Genomic DNA, 17,115 nt, shown 5'->3' with positions numbered 1-17,115 from the left:
TCTGCAAGGAGAGACAGGTATTACATTTATTATACTATTATTATTATTATTATTATTATTATTATTATTATTATTATTATTATTATTATTATTACTACTACTACTACTACTACTACTCGTACTCCGCCCCAGAAGACTTATGGATCCTGAGGGATTCCTGAGGTCCCCTGGGGATCTGTCTGCTACAGAGGCTGACGATCCTGTCGATGCCTTGGTCTCTTGCTAAAATAGCAAGATGTCCAGGGCAATAGACATGATCGCCCCCGAACGTCCCCTCTCGCTGCGTGGAACTGCCCCGGCCCCCTGGTTTACGGGGAGCTGGCGGAGATGAAATGTGAGAGAAGGAGACTAGAGTACTGCTGGCGGAGAACTCGTGATGTATCTGACTGAGCACGGTCTAGAGCCGCTATTAGAAGGTTTTCTCAACTGCCCGCATCCCGTCTGCAACAAATAGATCTTCAGAGTTGTTTCGGGTTGTTGGGGAGCTCCTCCACCCTCCTCAGGTTGGGGGGGGCACCTGACATCTCGGCAACTCGGTGTAGCGAGTTCGCTCACCATTTTGCAGACAAAGTCGCTCAGGTTCGTTCCGACCTTGATGCCGGCCTTGTTGCATTGCTAGGTGAGGTAACCGAGGCATCTGTCTGTCCGATCTTGTGGGATTTGTTTCAGCTTGTGCAGCCTGATGATGTGGACAAGATTCTTGGAGCGGTGAGGGCGACCACCTGTGCCCTTGACCCTTGCCCATCCTGGCTCTTAAAACAAGCCAGTGGTGGGTTAGTTGATTGGTTTGTGAGGATAATTAATGCCTCCTTAGGGCAGGGTAAATTTCTGTGGTGAGGCCAGTTTTGAAGAAAGCCTCTTTGGATTCGACCAACCTCTGTAATTACAGACCAATCTCTAACTTTCCATTTTTGGACAAGGTCTTGGAGCGGGTGGTTGCTTCCCAGCTCCAGGGATTCTTGGAAGATACGGATTTTCTAGACCAATCGCAGTCTGGCTTCAGGCCTGGGTTCAGTACCGAAACAGCTTTGGTCGCCTTGGTGGATGACCTCCACAGAGAGCTGGACAGGGGGAGTGTGACCCTGTTGGTTCTCTTGGACATCTCAGTGGCTTTCGATACCATAGACCATGGTATCCTTCTGGGATGGCTCTCCGAGTTGGGCCTTAGGGGTACTGCTCTGCAGTGGCTCCAGTCCTTCCTGGAGGGCCGTTCCCAGTTGGTGAAGCTGGGGGACTCCTGCTCGGACCCCTGGCCATTGACCTGTGGGGTTCCGCAAGGTTCCATTCTGTCCCCCATGCTTTTTAATATCTACATGAAACCGCTGGGTGAGGTCATCCGGAGTTTTGGAGTGCAGTGCCATCTCTACGCGGATGACACCCAACTCTACTACTCTTGTCCACCAAAATCCAAGGAAGCCCCTCAGATACTGGACCAGTGTCTGGCCGCTGTGTTGGCCTGGATGAGGGCGAACAAGCTGAGACTTAATCCTGACAAGACAGAGGTCCTCCAGGTCAGTCGTACGTCTGATCGGGGTATTGGGTGGCAACCTGTGCTTGACGGGGTCGCACTCCTCCTGAAGGCGCAGGTCTGCAGCTTGGGGGTCCTCCTGGACTCGGGGCTGACACTTGAGGCTCAGGTGTCGGCTGTGGCCGGGAGGGCCTTTGCACAATTAAAACTTGTGCGCCAGCTGCGACCATACCTCGAGAAGTCAGATCTGACCATGGTAGTCCACGCCTTAGTTACCTCTAGACTGGATTATTGCAATGCGCTCTAAGAGGGGCTGACTTTGAAGACGGCCCGGAAACTACAATTAGTACAACATCCGGCAGCCAGGTTTCTAACTGGAACAAACTACAGGGCGCGTTCAACGCCACTGTTTAAGGAGCTCCACTGGCTGCCGTTTATTTTCTGAGCCCAATTCAACGTGCATGTTATCACCTACAAAGCCCTAAACGGTTTGGGACCCACCTACCTTAGAGACCGCATCTCCCCCTATGAACCCGCACGATCTCTTCGCTCGTCAGGGGAGGCCCTCATCTCGCTTCCACCACCCTCGCAGTCGCGGTTGGTGGGGACAAGGGAGAAGGCCTTCTCCGTCGTGGCCCCTCGGCTTTGGAACTCACTCCCCAGGGAGATCAGGCAGGCCCCCACCCTCCTCTCCTTTCGGAAGAGTCTGAAAACGTGGCTCTTCCATAAGGCCTTTGATGACTGACCCTGGTAGGTTTGACCTATTTGCCCACTGAGCACAGACCCATATGTATGCCTCCTCAGTAATACACTCAGCACTTTAATGACTACGTCAGCTGGGTAACTACTCCTCCCTGATGACCTCGACATATTTTGCACTTTGCCCCAGATCCGTGAATTCAACTCATGCTTTTAATACCTATTTTGTATGCTGACTTTTTATGACTGTTTTTATCAATATTGCTGTTTTTATTGTTGATTGATTTGTTTTATTGCATTGTGTGCTTTTATATTGTTATGTCCGGGCATGGCCCCATGTAAGCCGCCCCCAGTCCCTTCGGGGAGATGGGGCAGAGTATAAGAATGAAGTTATTATATTATTATTACTTACTACTACTACTACTACTATTGTTATTCCAGAATTTACTAATCCTAAACTTGCATTCTATTTCTACTTTTGGAAGAAGACAACCTTGTCTATTGTGTGTTGCTGCCCAATACATGCAGAAGAAACATGTAATGCAGATTTTTCTAGGCTGTATCATGTTAAGCTGCAGACTGGAGGAATCAGTTCAGGAAAAGTTGTGTTGTGGAATTGTTTTGCTTATAGAGAGCTGCACTTAGTCTCTAGAGCCAGCACAGCAATAAACTAACCAACCCAAAGGTCTACATAATGCAGACAGTTATAAGCATCATATTTGTGACTGGATCAGAATTATGGGTGCAGGTTCACGGCTCCTGCCAAGACTCACTTTCTGAACAGAACTAGCAATTTTCTCAGCATCACCAGCTTTGTTCTTTGCTTCCCTGGCATCAGCAGCAGCGCTCCCCAATGCTGCTTCCGCTTGACGGGTCTTATTGTTGGCCTCCAAAATAGTACGGGTAATGGCAGGAATTTTCTTTAGAGCATCCTCAGCAGCAGTCTTGTTATCGTTCACACGCTTATCAAAATCTGGAAAGGAGGAAAAGTACAGTGTAAGAGCACAGCTCTTATGTATCAAACAAAAATTCATTTAGCTTAGCCTTATGTTGCTGATGAATGCTGCAAAAATGCCCATAAATGAGGTAAAATACTTTTCTTGGACTACAACTCCAATAATATCTCAGTCAGCATGGCTAGTAGCTAGCAGCCATGCTGGCTGGGGGATTCTGAAAATTGTATCCCTAAAATGCATTCTTGCAAGCTCTGTTCTTAAAATGATTTTAATTTATTTGGTGATCCCACAGCCAATAGCCACCAACAGACCTCCCCCCATACAAATTCAGACCTTGTTTGGTAGGAACTTTATTTTTACAGGAATAGGCACATTATCAAACAAATACACCTACCCACAAGATGAGAAGAACTGGATTTGCTAGTCAATTTGTTTTATTATCTTGATACGCATGGACACCGATAAGCTTAACTACCACTGAGGTAGGTAATAAGAGTGACTTGCACCTGGGTTCAGACTGAAGACTGGAGATATATGCTCAGGCAAGCCATGGTGGATCTCAAGATTTTCAGACAGAATGTCTTTCTCAGGTCTACCTGGAAATTCCTGCAACTTCCTGTGTATACTCTACCACACAGTCATGCTCCACAAGAAAATGTTCTGATCTCAAATGAATGAATGTTTCATTGTCCAAAGTGAATATCATCATTGGGAGTATCTGTGATCAGTCTGAATTCAGTTACAGAGCCCTTAAGCTGGCAGTGCTAATGACAAGTGCCTGGGATGTCTATTTGTGTTCTAGCCATCTCAACTGTCTAGTGAATTCTGGATCTCAGCACAATACACATAATGCAAGATACCTACATTAATTTACATGGGTACAGTTAAAAAAAACTATTTTAAAAACTGACCCCAAGCAAACAACTTTTTGCATAAACATAAACTTTCATTAGGAGCAGAGCCTGGCAAACTCCTACAGTCAGAATAATCAATGACTACGCCCACTGAAGGAATTCTGGAAGCAGTAGTGTAAGTCAGTAAAAATCTATCAAGACAATGCATACATTCTTGAAAGGCTAACAGTATTTCAGATGGTAGTACTGGAACAACATATTCCACTGAACCATCTCTCTCTTCCTGCCACCAAAGAGAAGCCTGAATCTGTTGAAGTCATCCTGTCATCCTACCAAATCATGCTCCCTACCATTCAAATTGTTGAGAATGTCATTGGCCTCCTGGAGCGTGTCCTTCCCCTTCTTGGCAGCTTCTTCAGCCAGAGCCTTTGCAGCATCTGCTCGAGCCAAGAGCTGATCAGCAGTCTAAGAAAATACATAGGTCTTACATGTTATTATCTAGTCACATTTCTGCTGCACAAAAATGTCAGGGTGAAGTTTATTTTAATGTCTGCTTCCAGTATACAGATTGCAACATTTTAAAGGTACAGAGTAGGTACCAAAAGCAGCACACATGGCATTTCTGGCAAGGTTCTCATTTTAATCTTATACGATACTTTAAACATTTGCAGTGCTTCTGAACAGAGCTCAGAAAAGTTACTTTTTGGACTATAACTTTAAGACTCCAAATTACTGCCGAGTTTCCCCGAAAATATGACAGTGTCTTATATTAATTTTTGCTCCCAAAGATGTGCTAGGTCTTATTTTCAGGGGATGTCTTATTTTTCAATGAAGAAGAATTCACATTTATTGTTGAACAAAAAAATGAACATTTATTAGATACTATACAGTAGTTGTCATCACAAACCAATATAACCAGACAAACTGTGAATCCTATCAAGAATTTCTTGTTACTACCTGTAAAGAACTGAGGGTGACAGGGAATGGAATCCTTTTGATCCCACCGCTGCCACCAAATTGTACAGATGCTGAGGTGACAGGGATGGAATCCCTTTTGAATCCCACCGCTGCCACCAAATATGTACAGAACTGATGTGGCAGGGAATGGAATCCTTTTGATCCCCTCCGCTTGCCACCAATATGTGCAGAGGTGAGGTGTCTGACAGGAATGTGTGACAGAGATGGAATCCCTCTGATCCTACACACACACACAGATACCACCAATTAATAAAGATGTTTTATGAGAGATGATGTTAATTAATTATTTGTTTGACTATCTTCTTCGCTGCCACCAATGGAGGAGACGTCAGGCAGATGGCACTGGTTCTTTTAAGCTGTCTCTATTTGTTTTACTTCAGATGTTGTTGTTGCTTAACTAAATATAAGAGTATGACAGAGGCTTGATTTGAATAAAATCAAAACAAGTTTATTGCAGGTACAGAGCTTGATGGTTTCATATAACTTGTTAAAGGCACTTCGTTTAATGGTTACAAACGGATATGAGGTGGTCAAACTTTCAAAATATTTCTTTCTCTGGATTACACTAAACCCTGATCCTCCTGGATCCCCTGGGATTAATTTTCCCTAATCCACAGGCTCTATAAATGACCCTAGACAAGTCACCTAACTTGCCTAGTCTGGTCCAACTTAGATCTGACTCAAATCCTTCTATTTGAGCCAACCTGATTCTCCTCACAAGAATCCGATCCTCCACTGTGACTAGAAAATCACAGACTGTCTAAAATAAATCCTTTTATTTTAGACCTGACTCAAACTCTTCTATTTGAGCCACCCTGATCCTCTACACAAGAATCAGTTCCTTCCCTATGAATGGAAATCACAGACTGCCTGGGTTTTTAAATATTCCCCCTTTTCCTTTCCAGGCGGCGGTTAGCTCCGCCCCTGTTGTTAGGGTAACCTGTTCTAGCATTCTAAGATGGCTACCTTCCCCCATACATCATCAACTCAAATACTCACCATTTTAAACTTAGCCAAACCTGACTGTTCAAACAAAATCAAATACACATGTCATCTATAAACAAAATATAATTATACACTTCTTCACACTACCATTATTTCCATGTACAACTGGTATGTACATTTACCAATTCTGCATGCTCTGGTGTTCTGTTTGGCAGGCTCCAGGCATGCTTCCAAACAAATACTTTGCTAGGTCTTACTTTTGGGTGAGGCCTTATATTTAGTAAGTCGGCAAAACCTCTACTAGGTCTTATTCTCCGGGGAATGTCTTATTTTTGGGGAAACGGGGTATGTCTATGATGAAAACACATGGTAGAAAGCAAAAGTGAAAGAGATCTGAAAGCCACTGACTTTAGCGGTGAACAAAAAAAAGTGAAGAAGCTGCTGATGAACAGGTATATTTATGTTTGAAAGAGAGGGGGCGGGGTTATTGCCAAAATTAGAATGTTAGAAGGTTTGAAAAGATCTATTAGGGCCTGCGCAGATGCATTATAACTCAGTTCTGTAATTTACATAGACCATGAAGAAGAAATCAACTTATGGCCTTCAAGAACACTTGCCAAATGTTGTAATCATCAAATAGGTTCCAGTTTTGGAAGAAATGCAGGACACAATTCAAAGAAATGCATTAACAAAATATAGACAGAAAGATCTATCTGCATGGCCATGAGATTTCTCTAGAGTATGTTTAACACAAGTTCTCAGAAGCATAAGAACAGTGGAATGAATCATTTCTGTTCAAACATTTGTTCAGAGTTTCCCACGTGGGTCACTTATTTGCAGAAATGTAACTGACCTGCTGTTCAGTTTTGCCTTTCTCCAAAAGGTTTTGTACCTCCAGCTCCTTCCCTTTCATGTCTTCTCTCAGATCTTCATAATCTTTCAGCTTTCTGGTGATTAGCTGGTCCAGATCTCTGGCTTCTTTCTTGATTTTATTTGCCTCATTCTGAGCAGGCAGAAAATGTGAAAAGAGAAATGAATATAAAATGTACATTGCACATTTTTAATTAACAGCAAATTACAAGACCTATATTTGACAGCTACTCTTTAAAGCTTTAAAGATCATAATGCCTAACCATACTCTAGAACAGGTGTGGGCAAACTAAGGCCCAGGGACTGGATGCGGCCTCCTGGGTGCTTACCTCAGGCTCTCTTGGCATAAGGACATGGTGGCCTACCACATTCTTATGCCAAAAAGATGAGGGAGGGAGGCACACAGCAGCCGAGAGCCATCTGGAATGCTCTTAGCTACTGCGTGACCCACCCTCCTCCCGGCATAAGGACGATGCGAGCGACCCCACCCTTATGCCAGGAGGACGGTTCAAGGAAGGCACACAGTGGTCGAGATCCCTCTGGAGCACTCTCAGCCACTGTCTGTCTCACCCTCCTCCTGGCATAATGCCAAGAGGACAGCCCGAGGATCAGGGGAGTAGGATCAGGGCAGTTGTTGTGTGTCTTGCCTTTCTCCCAGCATAAGGATGGAGTGAGCAGCCCCATTCTTATGCCGGGAGAACAACCTGAGGATGACCACTGCCCTGCCTCTTCCTGGCTCTCCCCACCCAGTGTGTGCCCTGCCCCTATCCCTCCTGGCCGGGCCTGCAATTTGGCCCCAAGGCAAAAAAGTTTGCCCATGCCTGCTCTAGAAGAAATTCAATTTTACATACCTCTAGTTTGTCAGTGTCTATAGATGGCAGACTGGTGAGATTAGCATAGATCTGCAGCGCTTTGTTCCCAGCTTCCTCTGCTTCCGCATGGACCTTGTTTGCCTGCCTTTCCAAATCTCGGGAGATGTTCTTTGCTTGGTTATACCTAAAGAACAAGAATACTCTCTGAATTCTGCCAATTATCATAGAATCATAGAATCATAGAATAGTAGAGTTGGAAGAGACCTCAAGGGCCATCTAGTCCAACCCCCCGCTAAGAAGCAGGAAATCGCATTCAAAGCACCCCCGACAGATGGCCATCCAGCCTCTGCTTAAAAGCCTCCAAAGAAGGAGCCTCCACCACGGCCCGGGGGAGAGAGTTCCACTGCCGAACAGCCCTCACAGTGAGGAAGTTCTTCCTGATGTTCAGGTGGAATCTCCTTTCCTGTAGTTTGAAGCCATTGTTCCGTGTCCTAGTCTGCAGGGCAGCAGAAAATAAGCTTGCTCCCTCCTCCCTATGACTTCCCCTCACATATTTGTACATGGCTATCATGTCTCCTCTCAGCCTTCTCTTCTGCAGGCTAAACATGCCCAGCTCTTTAAGCCTCTCCTCATAGGGCTTGTTCTCCAGACCCTTAATCATTTTAGTTGCCCTCCTCTGGACGCTTTCCAGCTTGTCAGCATCTCCCTTCATCTGCGGTGCCCAAAACTGGACACAGTATTCCAGGTGTGGTCTGACCAAGGCAGAATAGAGGGGGAGCATGACTTCCCTGGATCTAGACGTTATTCCCCTATTGATGCAGGCCAATAGGGGAATAACCTGCAGGAATGCACAACACATGGCTATCCAAGGCCTCTGGCCCAGAAAAAAATGAAGAGTTTAGCTTCCCCGAGTGCTCCTGAAGCAGGTCTCCAACACAACTATTGTAGTGATTTCGCACAAAACTGCTGACAGAAATAAAAGCCTGTTCCCTCCCTTGAATATACCTGTATATGTGTATGGCAAATATGTGGTTTGTGTGCCTATAAGGATTGAAAACATGCACACATCCGCATGTTGCACTGTACACATGTTGCAGTGTCCCTGTTTACCAATAACAGTAGGAAATATTGATGATGATGATGATGAGCATTATCTTTATTTCTATCCTACCTTTGTCCCCATAGGGACTCAAGGCAGCTAACAATAACATGCCCCTGGTCTATAAGTATAATTCTTAGTTTGGGTGCAAAGGGTTCAAGCTCTGCCCCCCAAAGGGTTGCTTGCACATGCTTGCTGCACTAACTGAAGACAGGTTACAGATTAATGGCAGAGTTTGCACTTTTGCACACCAAAGACCTCTTACGTAATCCCAGCCAATTCCTTTTCAAAACGAATCTGACTAGCAGATCTAAGAAAAAAACAGCACCTGATTTAAAGAGATGGGCCTCAACCAAAAGGAAACATCTATATTCACCTCCAAATTCAAATACAAATTCACCAACTATACTATTACAATTTTTTAAAATTGAAAAAAATAACACAGGTTGCTGGAGAGCTTTTCTTGCTGAGAAATACAGTGTTCCCTCACTACTTCGTGGTTCGCTTTTTGCGGATTCGCTGTTTCGCAGTTTTCCAATAAACTCTAAAAGAATATTATAAATCATAAAAAATTACAATTTACAGCCTAAGGAAGGGAGGAAGGAGAAGCCAAAGGGAGAGAAAAGGAGCCTAAGCGGCAAGAGGAGGAGGAGGAGGTGATTTATCAACACGTGATTTGTTGATAAAGACTTAAAATAGTGTATAACTACTAAAATAATATATAAATATATAGCGTCCTTACTTCGCGGATTTTCACTTATTGTGGCTGGTCCTGGAACCTAACCCCCACGATAAGTGAGGGAACACTGTAGTTCCTTCTTCTTCAATTGTTTAATTTAATGGAAAAATCTTGCTAGTAGAATTAAACATATAAGCCAGAAAAGTAAACTATACTTTTATTTTGCTACATGCCCCTTGAAATAATGATAAAATTATTTTAACTGCATGCTCAATTTAATGAAATTGAATTAAATTAAGAAACTAAATGCTTTTCAGGAATCACTTTTTGTAGGCCTCAACTGTCTTCTAGATCAGCAACAACAGAAATATATCCCACTTCATTACAAATACTGCAAACCACCTAAAGGAGACAAATCTAGAAGGTAAGATATTTTTTAAAAAGAGCAAGATCACAGCAGGTTATTTTGGAGTTAAAACATCCTCACTTTTATTTTCATTTCACACTTACTTTCTGTTAAGGTCATTGATGTCATCCATTGTCTGGTTCTCTCCTGACAGTGTGTCCAAGAGCAACTGGTATGCTTGTGAGGATGTATCATTTGCTTCCTTAGCTATACGGACAATGTCATCCGCTTCTTCTTTGTGTCTGTGGCAATAATTACAGAAGTAAAAGCAAGAGGTTAGAAAGCGATCACTATTTCCTTTTCTCTCCCTGAAAGCTATAGTTGGCATTAACACAAGGCACCAATCTATATATATAAAAGAGTGATGGCATCAGGGCAGCGGACAAAACAACAAAGGTACAAGCCCCCCAACCTCGAAATTTGACAACACAACCCATCATCCACGGCTCTAGGTTGATACAACAAAAAGAAAAGAAAAATAAAGTCCTAATTAGAGGGAGAGGAAGAATAGTTTTTATCCAATTGCTGCCAGTTAGAAGGCTAAGCTCTGCCCACTTGGTCTCCTAGCAACCTACTCAGCCCAGGGGACAGGCACATTTAAGCCTCACTTAGGCCTCTTTTACAGATTATCAGATTTTAACTGGATTATATGGCAATGCAGACTCAAGGCCCTTCCACACAGCTATATCACCCATTAAGAATCTTATATTATCTGCTTTGAACTGGATTATCTTGACTCCACACTGCCATATAATCCACTTCAGTGTGCATACTAAACATAAAGACAACCATACAACAGACATTCAATACCACCACGACCTCAACAATTTCTCACCAACACCACCAGACAAAGCCACAGCAACGCGTGGCCGGGCACAGCTAGTTCTAAATAAAGTTAACAACATGCCAAAATACCTTAGTTTCAAATATGCATTCTTGAATTGTCACTGATTACATAGTCTTAAAATTAAACTAGTCTTTTTGGCAAGTTGGCCACAAGGCGAATCCAATGAATTGGCATAGTTACTAGACATGGGCCCTAAATTTGTCTCATCTGTTTGTGTTTTCGTTTTGTACCATCCATTTGGAAGCCACGAAATGGGAAGGCCCCTCCTGAAACAAAAATCAACTCGATACGAAAGGCAGGTGGGAGCGGGTACTGGCTCCAAGCCTGCTTTTTGGACCAACGTAGGCCCAAACTTCTGGGCTGCAGGCAACCCGGCGCTTTGGGCCTATGGGTGAAGGCTTTGGGCTTACACACTCAGGCCTTGCAGGGCCTGCAGTTGAGCGCCGAGTAAGGAGCCAGGCGCTTTGGGCCTATGGGTGAAGGCCCCCCTCCCAAGAATGGGCCGAAAGAAAATGGATATTTCAGCACCAAAGGCAGAAGAACAAATATCTGCCCTCACGATTTCGGGAGGTGCAATCGAAACAGATTGGGGCCCTCACATGAAGCGGGACATGAAACGGATCAAAGTTTGCCCCAAAAGCACATGACTAATAGTTACATTTTACTATGTGCCAATGCACAAAAACAATCATTTGTGTCAGGGTGGGCAACGGTGAGGGGAAGGCTAAGGGGTCGCAATAGACCTACTTCAAATCCTGCAGGGCCACCCCCCCCCCAAAAAAAAACCCAAAAATCTCAAAATGCTGCCAATATCCTCTGGGGATTTTGACATTTTTAGGATGCTTGGTCCTTTTTAAAAGATAAGAATTGCTGAAAGTCACTGTCAGTTTATCTCCAATTAAATATACAATAAATGCATCCATGGGACCAAAATACTCCCCAAACCCCCTAAAAGGCCTTTTGGGGTTAAAAAAAACCTTTTTTAAAGAAAAAGATTGACAAAATAAATTTTTGAATGCAAGTGGGCACAAACACTGCTATGGGAGCCACTTGGGCTGCACTTTGTCCCATTAACCAACAAAAACTGCACAAAAAGGAAGCAACGAATCCAAAATAAAGATATATGTCTATAATTGTGTGTTTGCCTATGTGTTTAAGCACAAAACATTGAAACTTTGAGCTAGCTTGAAGCTCAAGGGCAGGGAATAGTCAAATTAATAATTTGTAACCCACTCAGGGAATTTTTTAACTGAAGGGTAAGGTATAAATGCTCTAAATAATAAGAAATAAATATTGTGTTATCAGATCAGGAGAAAATAAAGGATAGGCTAATAATATACACTCTTTGAATAGCTGAGTCATCCATGTTTGTCTGGATCACTGGGGTTAGAATAAAGTCATACTGCAGATTGGGGCTGTGTTCTTGATGCCCTCAGAGCAATTTTTTTCCTTTGAAATTTGGAGTTTATATTTGAATATATTTAGAGCACAAAACACATGTTTAATGGTTGACTTATGCAGCTTAGAGGTATTTCTAAGTCACAGTCTTAAGTTCTTCTTTTTAAAATAAATTTATATGGAAACAGGGTTCTTTCTTGTTTGGTATTCACCATGCATTTTAATGGGGAAAGCTTCCAATTATACAAGCATCTGCCCCAACCTTCATAACAAACATTTAGGTATGCACTGTGCATTCTGTACTGCAGTGGGCCATACCCATCTTCAAATAATTTGCAAGGAATACAATTCAGTAATAGGTATTTGCTTTGTAGCTGTTCCATTGATTGACACCCCCCCCCCCCCCAATAATTACGGCAACAGCGAGGGAAAGGAGAAATAGTAGGGAGTGGAAAAAGGCACAAGGAGAGGTGACAAATAGGTGATGGTGATTAAAACAATCTTAAACAGTTAGTAGTGGAGATGGTAAGGAGTTGGCAAAACTACAGCGTGTGGCTCAAAATCTGCTGGAAAGTGTACAACTGAGATAGAAGAACCACTGTCTTTGGTTTCTTGATAATGCCTTGAATGCACATGGACACTGTTACAAGTCAAGTCATTGTTGCAGGCTTTATGAGTCTCACCGTGTAGCTAGCTGGCGGGCTTCTTCCGCCAGGACTGTCATATTGTTGGGGTCTCCAGTTGATTGTGGTGGAGTAATAGACTAAAGAAAGAACCAAACACACTTTCAGGAGCCATATCTTACAATGTATTTATATATACGAGCAGCAAGCATTCACTGTCTATTTACCTATTGAAATATATCAGCTGTAACCAAAAGACATGAGGAACAAGAGTAAGTTTGCAAGTAAACTACACCATCTGTGACGGCGCGAGTGGCGCCATCTATATGTCAAACTATAAGTTTCAAGATTTGAATTGTTGTATCATGCCTGATTTTGCCCTTACCCTGTAAATGTAGTTGGATTGGTTATTTATATCTGTCAATCAATGTTGTTTGTACCTGTTATATTGCTCACTCAGCAAAACTGTTTGGCTCCACCTCTTCCTGGAGTAGGACTGTGTTTCCTCCTTTTCATTCCACTCTATCGGATGGACGTGAAAGAGAGGCTTGGCTCTGAAAGCCCTTCAAAAGTTACCTCTCAGCACCAATTCTGAGGTTCTTACCCTTGGGACTCACGCTTCATGTTCAGGGCCAACCTGAACAACGTTGAGGAGTCTCAAGCGCCTTCACATCAGTCCTTTGGCAACAGAGGAAGACTCTGATCTTCAGATATAGGTAATTGGACTGAGGCTGAGTTTGCTCCGGCATTCACAGCCAGAGAAAGAGGGATCTGGACAAGCTTCATGGACTTAAACAATCAAAGACTGTAATGTATGTTTTCTTTTACCCCCTTTGTGAAGAATAAACACAGTTTTTGAGTTAACTACAGTGTTTTGGTCCTTGGGAGTTCCAGTTTCCCTAAAGGAGGGCAAGAAGCAATCCCCTGGGGAAAGATGTCACGCCCATGCCTCTTTCACTAAGAGTTTACAGCCCCAGGCGCGACGGCACAGTGCTGAGAGAGAAGCCTTCTTTTCCAGAACTGCTGAAAGAAGCCTTCCAGAAGTGCTAAGAAGGGAAAAGAAGGAGCCAGGAAGGGCCTTGAATTTGCCAAGCCCATAGTCTCCTAAAGATAAAGAAGTCAAAAGAAGCCTGCCTTTGCCTCCAGAGGGAAGCCCAGCCTTCACAAAATTGAGACATTTGCAAGCTTTCCCGCTCTTTTTGCATCTCAAGCCACCAGCAAATTGCTACATTCAGCTCTTGTAGCTGCAGCAAGTTCAAGCCTTCTGCAAAGTGGATACATTTGCTAGAAGCCTAGCCTTTGCAAAATTGAGACATTTACAAGCTTTCCCGCTCTTTTGCATCTCAAGCCACCAGCAAATTGATACATCCAGCTCTTGCAGCTGCAGCAAGTTGAAGCCTTCTGCAAAGTGGATACATTTGCTAGAAGCCTAGCCTTTGCAAAACTGACACATTTGCTAAGTTTCCCGCCTTTTCTGTTTATCAAGCAAGCCAGCAAATCGCTACATTCAGCTCTTGCAACTGCAGCAAAATCCAGGTTTCTGCAAAGTAGATACATTTCTCCAGAAGTCAGCCTTTGCAGACCAACCAAGCCTCTTCCAGAACCCAGTTTGCAAAGCAATAAATTTCCAACCTTCTGCAGTTCCTGCCATTTCTTCAGAGCCTGCTGCAAGTTTATGAAAGCCCAAGCTTAACTTCTCAGTTAAGCAGCTGTTTTAATTGTCTTGTTTAAAATATTGCATTGCCCTTTTGTGTGCCTTTAATTGTATAGTTATATAGTATTGCATTTTGTACTGTTTGAAACTTGGGATAAGTTTCCTTTTGAATTTCACAGAATGTCAAGTCATAGCAATGAGATTTTGCAAACAAGGGTCAAATCTCCCCGCCCAGTCAGAGAAAGGCACCCCACAGAGAAAACAATGCTCTGCCTTTTGCAGCAGGAAGGCCAGCTTAGGCAGAGGTTTAACAGAGCTTGGCAAAACCTGCCAACCATAGCTGATGCAATAAAGGCATCCTTTTGCCCAAAGGAAAAGGAAATTCTTAGGCAAGAATTTGTAAAGGCCTTCAATAATGGGAGTGCTATTGCAGAAGAAATAATCTATGTACTGAACAAAATTAACACTCCAGAGTCTTTAGATAGGGCTAAGGAAATTTCTTTTAGCCTACAAGAAGAGAGGAGGCGCTACAGCGCGGTTCTATCTGAACCAGAGCCCAGTTCCTTATTCAAAGGTGCAGAAGAAAGGGTTCAAGGCTCCCCATGTGTAAGCCTTAGATCTAGTCTGCTCAAGATTCCATCTAATGATGCTAGCCATAAATCCAAGCATTCATCTAGGCATAGCAGTTCCTCCCAATCCACACACTCATTCATCAGTACGTCTTCCAAAGCAGCCCACTACAACAGAGAGGCTGTCCGTTTGAAAATTAGAAAAGAGGTTTTAGAAGCAGAGGCGTCTGCAGAAATGGCTAGGCAAGACCTTGCCTTCAATGAAGAGGAACTCCTCCTTCAACAGGCTAAAGCCAAGCAGAAACTGCTTCTAGCTCAGGCTAGGGCCCAACAAGAAGCTGACCTAGCGCAGGCTAGGGCCCAACAAGAAGCTGACCTAGCACAGGCCAGGGCCCAGAGAGAAATAGAGCTTGCAATGGCTGAAGCCAAGCAAGATGAGCTGCAACGGGATCTAGATCTGCTTCAAGTAAAAAGAGACACAGCACAAAAGATAGTCAGAGCTAACGTTCTAGCCAAAGCCCTATCACAGGAACTAACCCAAGAAAACCTTAGTTTCCTGCCAACACAAGAGCCTACAGCAAAGGTTTCAGCACATCTGCAACTGGAATCACCTGTAGTGCAGAGTCATATCTCCTTTCGCCACCTTGAAGATCGCTCACCTGTTCCAGTGTTCGCGACTTCAAGGCCAGCCCATTCCTCAGAAGTACAGCAAAGCACGGCCGGGAGAGTGCCATCTCTGTCAGAGTCCATTCCTGTACTTAGGCCTCAGAGATACCACTTGTCTACTTGGGAACAAAAGGATGACGTCTTTCAACAACATCCAGATGTCCATTCACATTGGCAAGGCATGGCCGGGAGTGAACCACCACATTCATCCCTGCATACCAAGTCAATTCTCCCATCGCTGAAGATGAAGGCTTCAGAGGTGCTGCCTGCCAGCAATCTGCTGAACCCAGCATCGCCTACCATCGCGAAAAGATGTGTTCAACCGAAGAACATTGAGTTTGTCACGCCACATCACACTCCTCAGATGTACCCTTACACACTGGAGTCTCAATTGGGTTCCCTCTTGAGAAATCCAAGAAGAGACATCAGAGACAAAGGCGTCCAGAAATTCACTGACCGACCGGATGACTACCTTCTGTGGAAAATCACCTTCATGAGGGCCATTCGAGATTTCAAGCTAGAAGCAGATGAAGAACTGTCCCTTCTTATGGCGTGGCTTGGACCCAGCTCAGCCGAGCAAGTAAAAAGACTTTATGCTGCTCATGTAGCAGACCCCCAAAGAGCTTTGTCCACAGCGTGGTCTCGCTTGGACCAGCGCTTCGGTGCGAGCACTGAGATAGAAGCATCCCTCATGGATCGACTCAACAGGTTCCCATCACTGAAGATGAAAGATTGCAAACAGCTTTGGGACTTTAGTGATCTTTTACTAGAGCTAGCTTCAGCCAAAGGAAATCCAGAGCTGCCAGGTTTAGCATGTTTGGACCAGCACACGTCTCAGAGTGCCATCCTCTGCAAACTTCCTTTTCCTCTTCGAGAAGCTTGGGGGAAACAGGTGTTCAAGTACAAAGAGGAGAATGCAAATGTATACCCGCCCTTCACCTTTTTGGTGGATTTCGTCACTAGAGCAGCCCGTGAGAGGAATGACCCTCAAACAGGTCTTCTCGCTTTGTACCAAGACCTAAAGCCTGAAAAGACCTCCAAAGAAGACAAAGCCCAGGGCAAAGATCTTAGAAGGAACCTGAGTGTCAAGATGACAGACGCAACTCCTGCAACTTCTGCTCAACCAGTCAGCAACAACACCATATCCTGTCCCATTCATCAAAGGCCACACAGCCTAGCTGAATGCAGAGTGTTCGCAAAGAAGCCTTACAAAGAACGACTCCAAATAGTTCAAAAGGCCAAGGTGTGCTTTAGATGCTGCAGCGCCACTATTCACTTCTCCAAAGACTGCAAAGAAAAGGTTAAATGCCAACACTGCAACAGCATCAAGCATTGCTCTGCAATGCACAACTTCGATTCCCCTCAATTCAAAGCAAAGTCAAATTCTCCTGCCAAAGAAGAAACCAAAGAAGACCAAAAGCCTACAGAACCTCAGGTAGCCCTCAAGGCTCCTGCGGTTGCCTGCACCAAGCTTTGTCAAAATAGCCACAAGCCAAGGATTTGCCACCCAATCTGCCTGGCAGAGGTGTATCCAGACAAGCAGCCGTGGAATAAGAAAAGGGTCTACGTCGCCTTGGATGCCCAAAGTGACG

General features: G+C 44.1%; 1 protein-coding gene across 1 annotated transcript in view; it reads right to left on the bottom strand.

The window, feature by feature from the left end:
- The window catches only part of lamc1 (laminin subunit gamma 1), a 156,861-nt gene that overhangs the window by 5,477 nt on the left and 134,269 nt on the right, over positions 1–17,115 (bottom strand). The window contains exons 20-25 of the mRNA XM_062980722.1: positions 12,695–12,774; positions 9,871–10,008; positions 7,622–7,766; positions 6,754–6,903; positions 4,328–4,442; positions 2,941–3,140 (exon numbers count right to left, since the gene is read on the bottom strand). Coding sequence (XP_062836792.1) covers positions 2,941–3,140; positions 4,328–4,442; positions 6,754–6,903; positions 7,622–7,766; positions 9,871–10,008; positions 12,695–12,774 — 828 coding nt within the window. The remainder of the gene's footprint in view (positions 1–2,940; positions 3,141–4,327; positions 4,443–6,753; positions 6,904–7,621; positions 7,767–9,870; positions 10,009–12,694; positions 12,775–17,115) is intronic.

The sequence above is a fragment of the Anolis carolinensis genome, chromosome 4 (assembly GCF_035594765.1).
Source record: "Anolis carolinensis isolate JA03-04 chromosome 4, rAnoCar3.1.pri, whole genome shotgun sequence".
Classification (NCBI taxonomy): Eukaryota; Metazoa; Chordata; class Lepidosauria; order Squamata; family Dactyloidae; genus Anolis; species Anolis carolinensis.
This window is presented reverse-complemented; position numbering and strand designations above follow the sequence as displayed.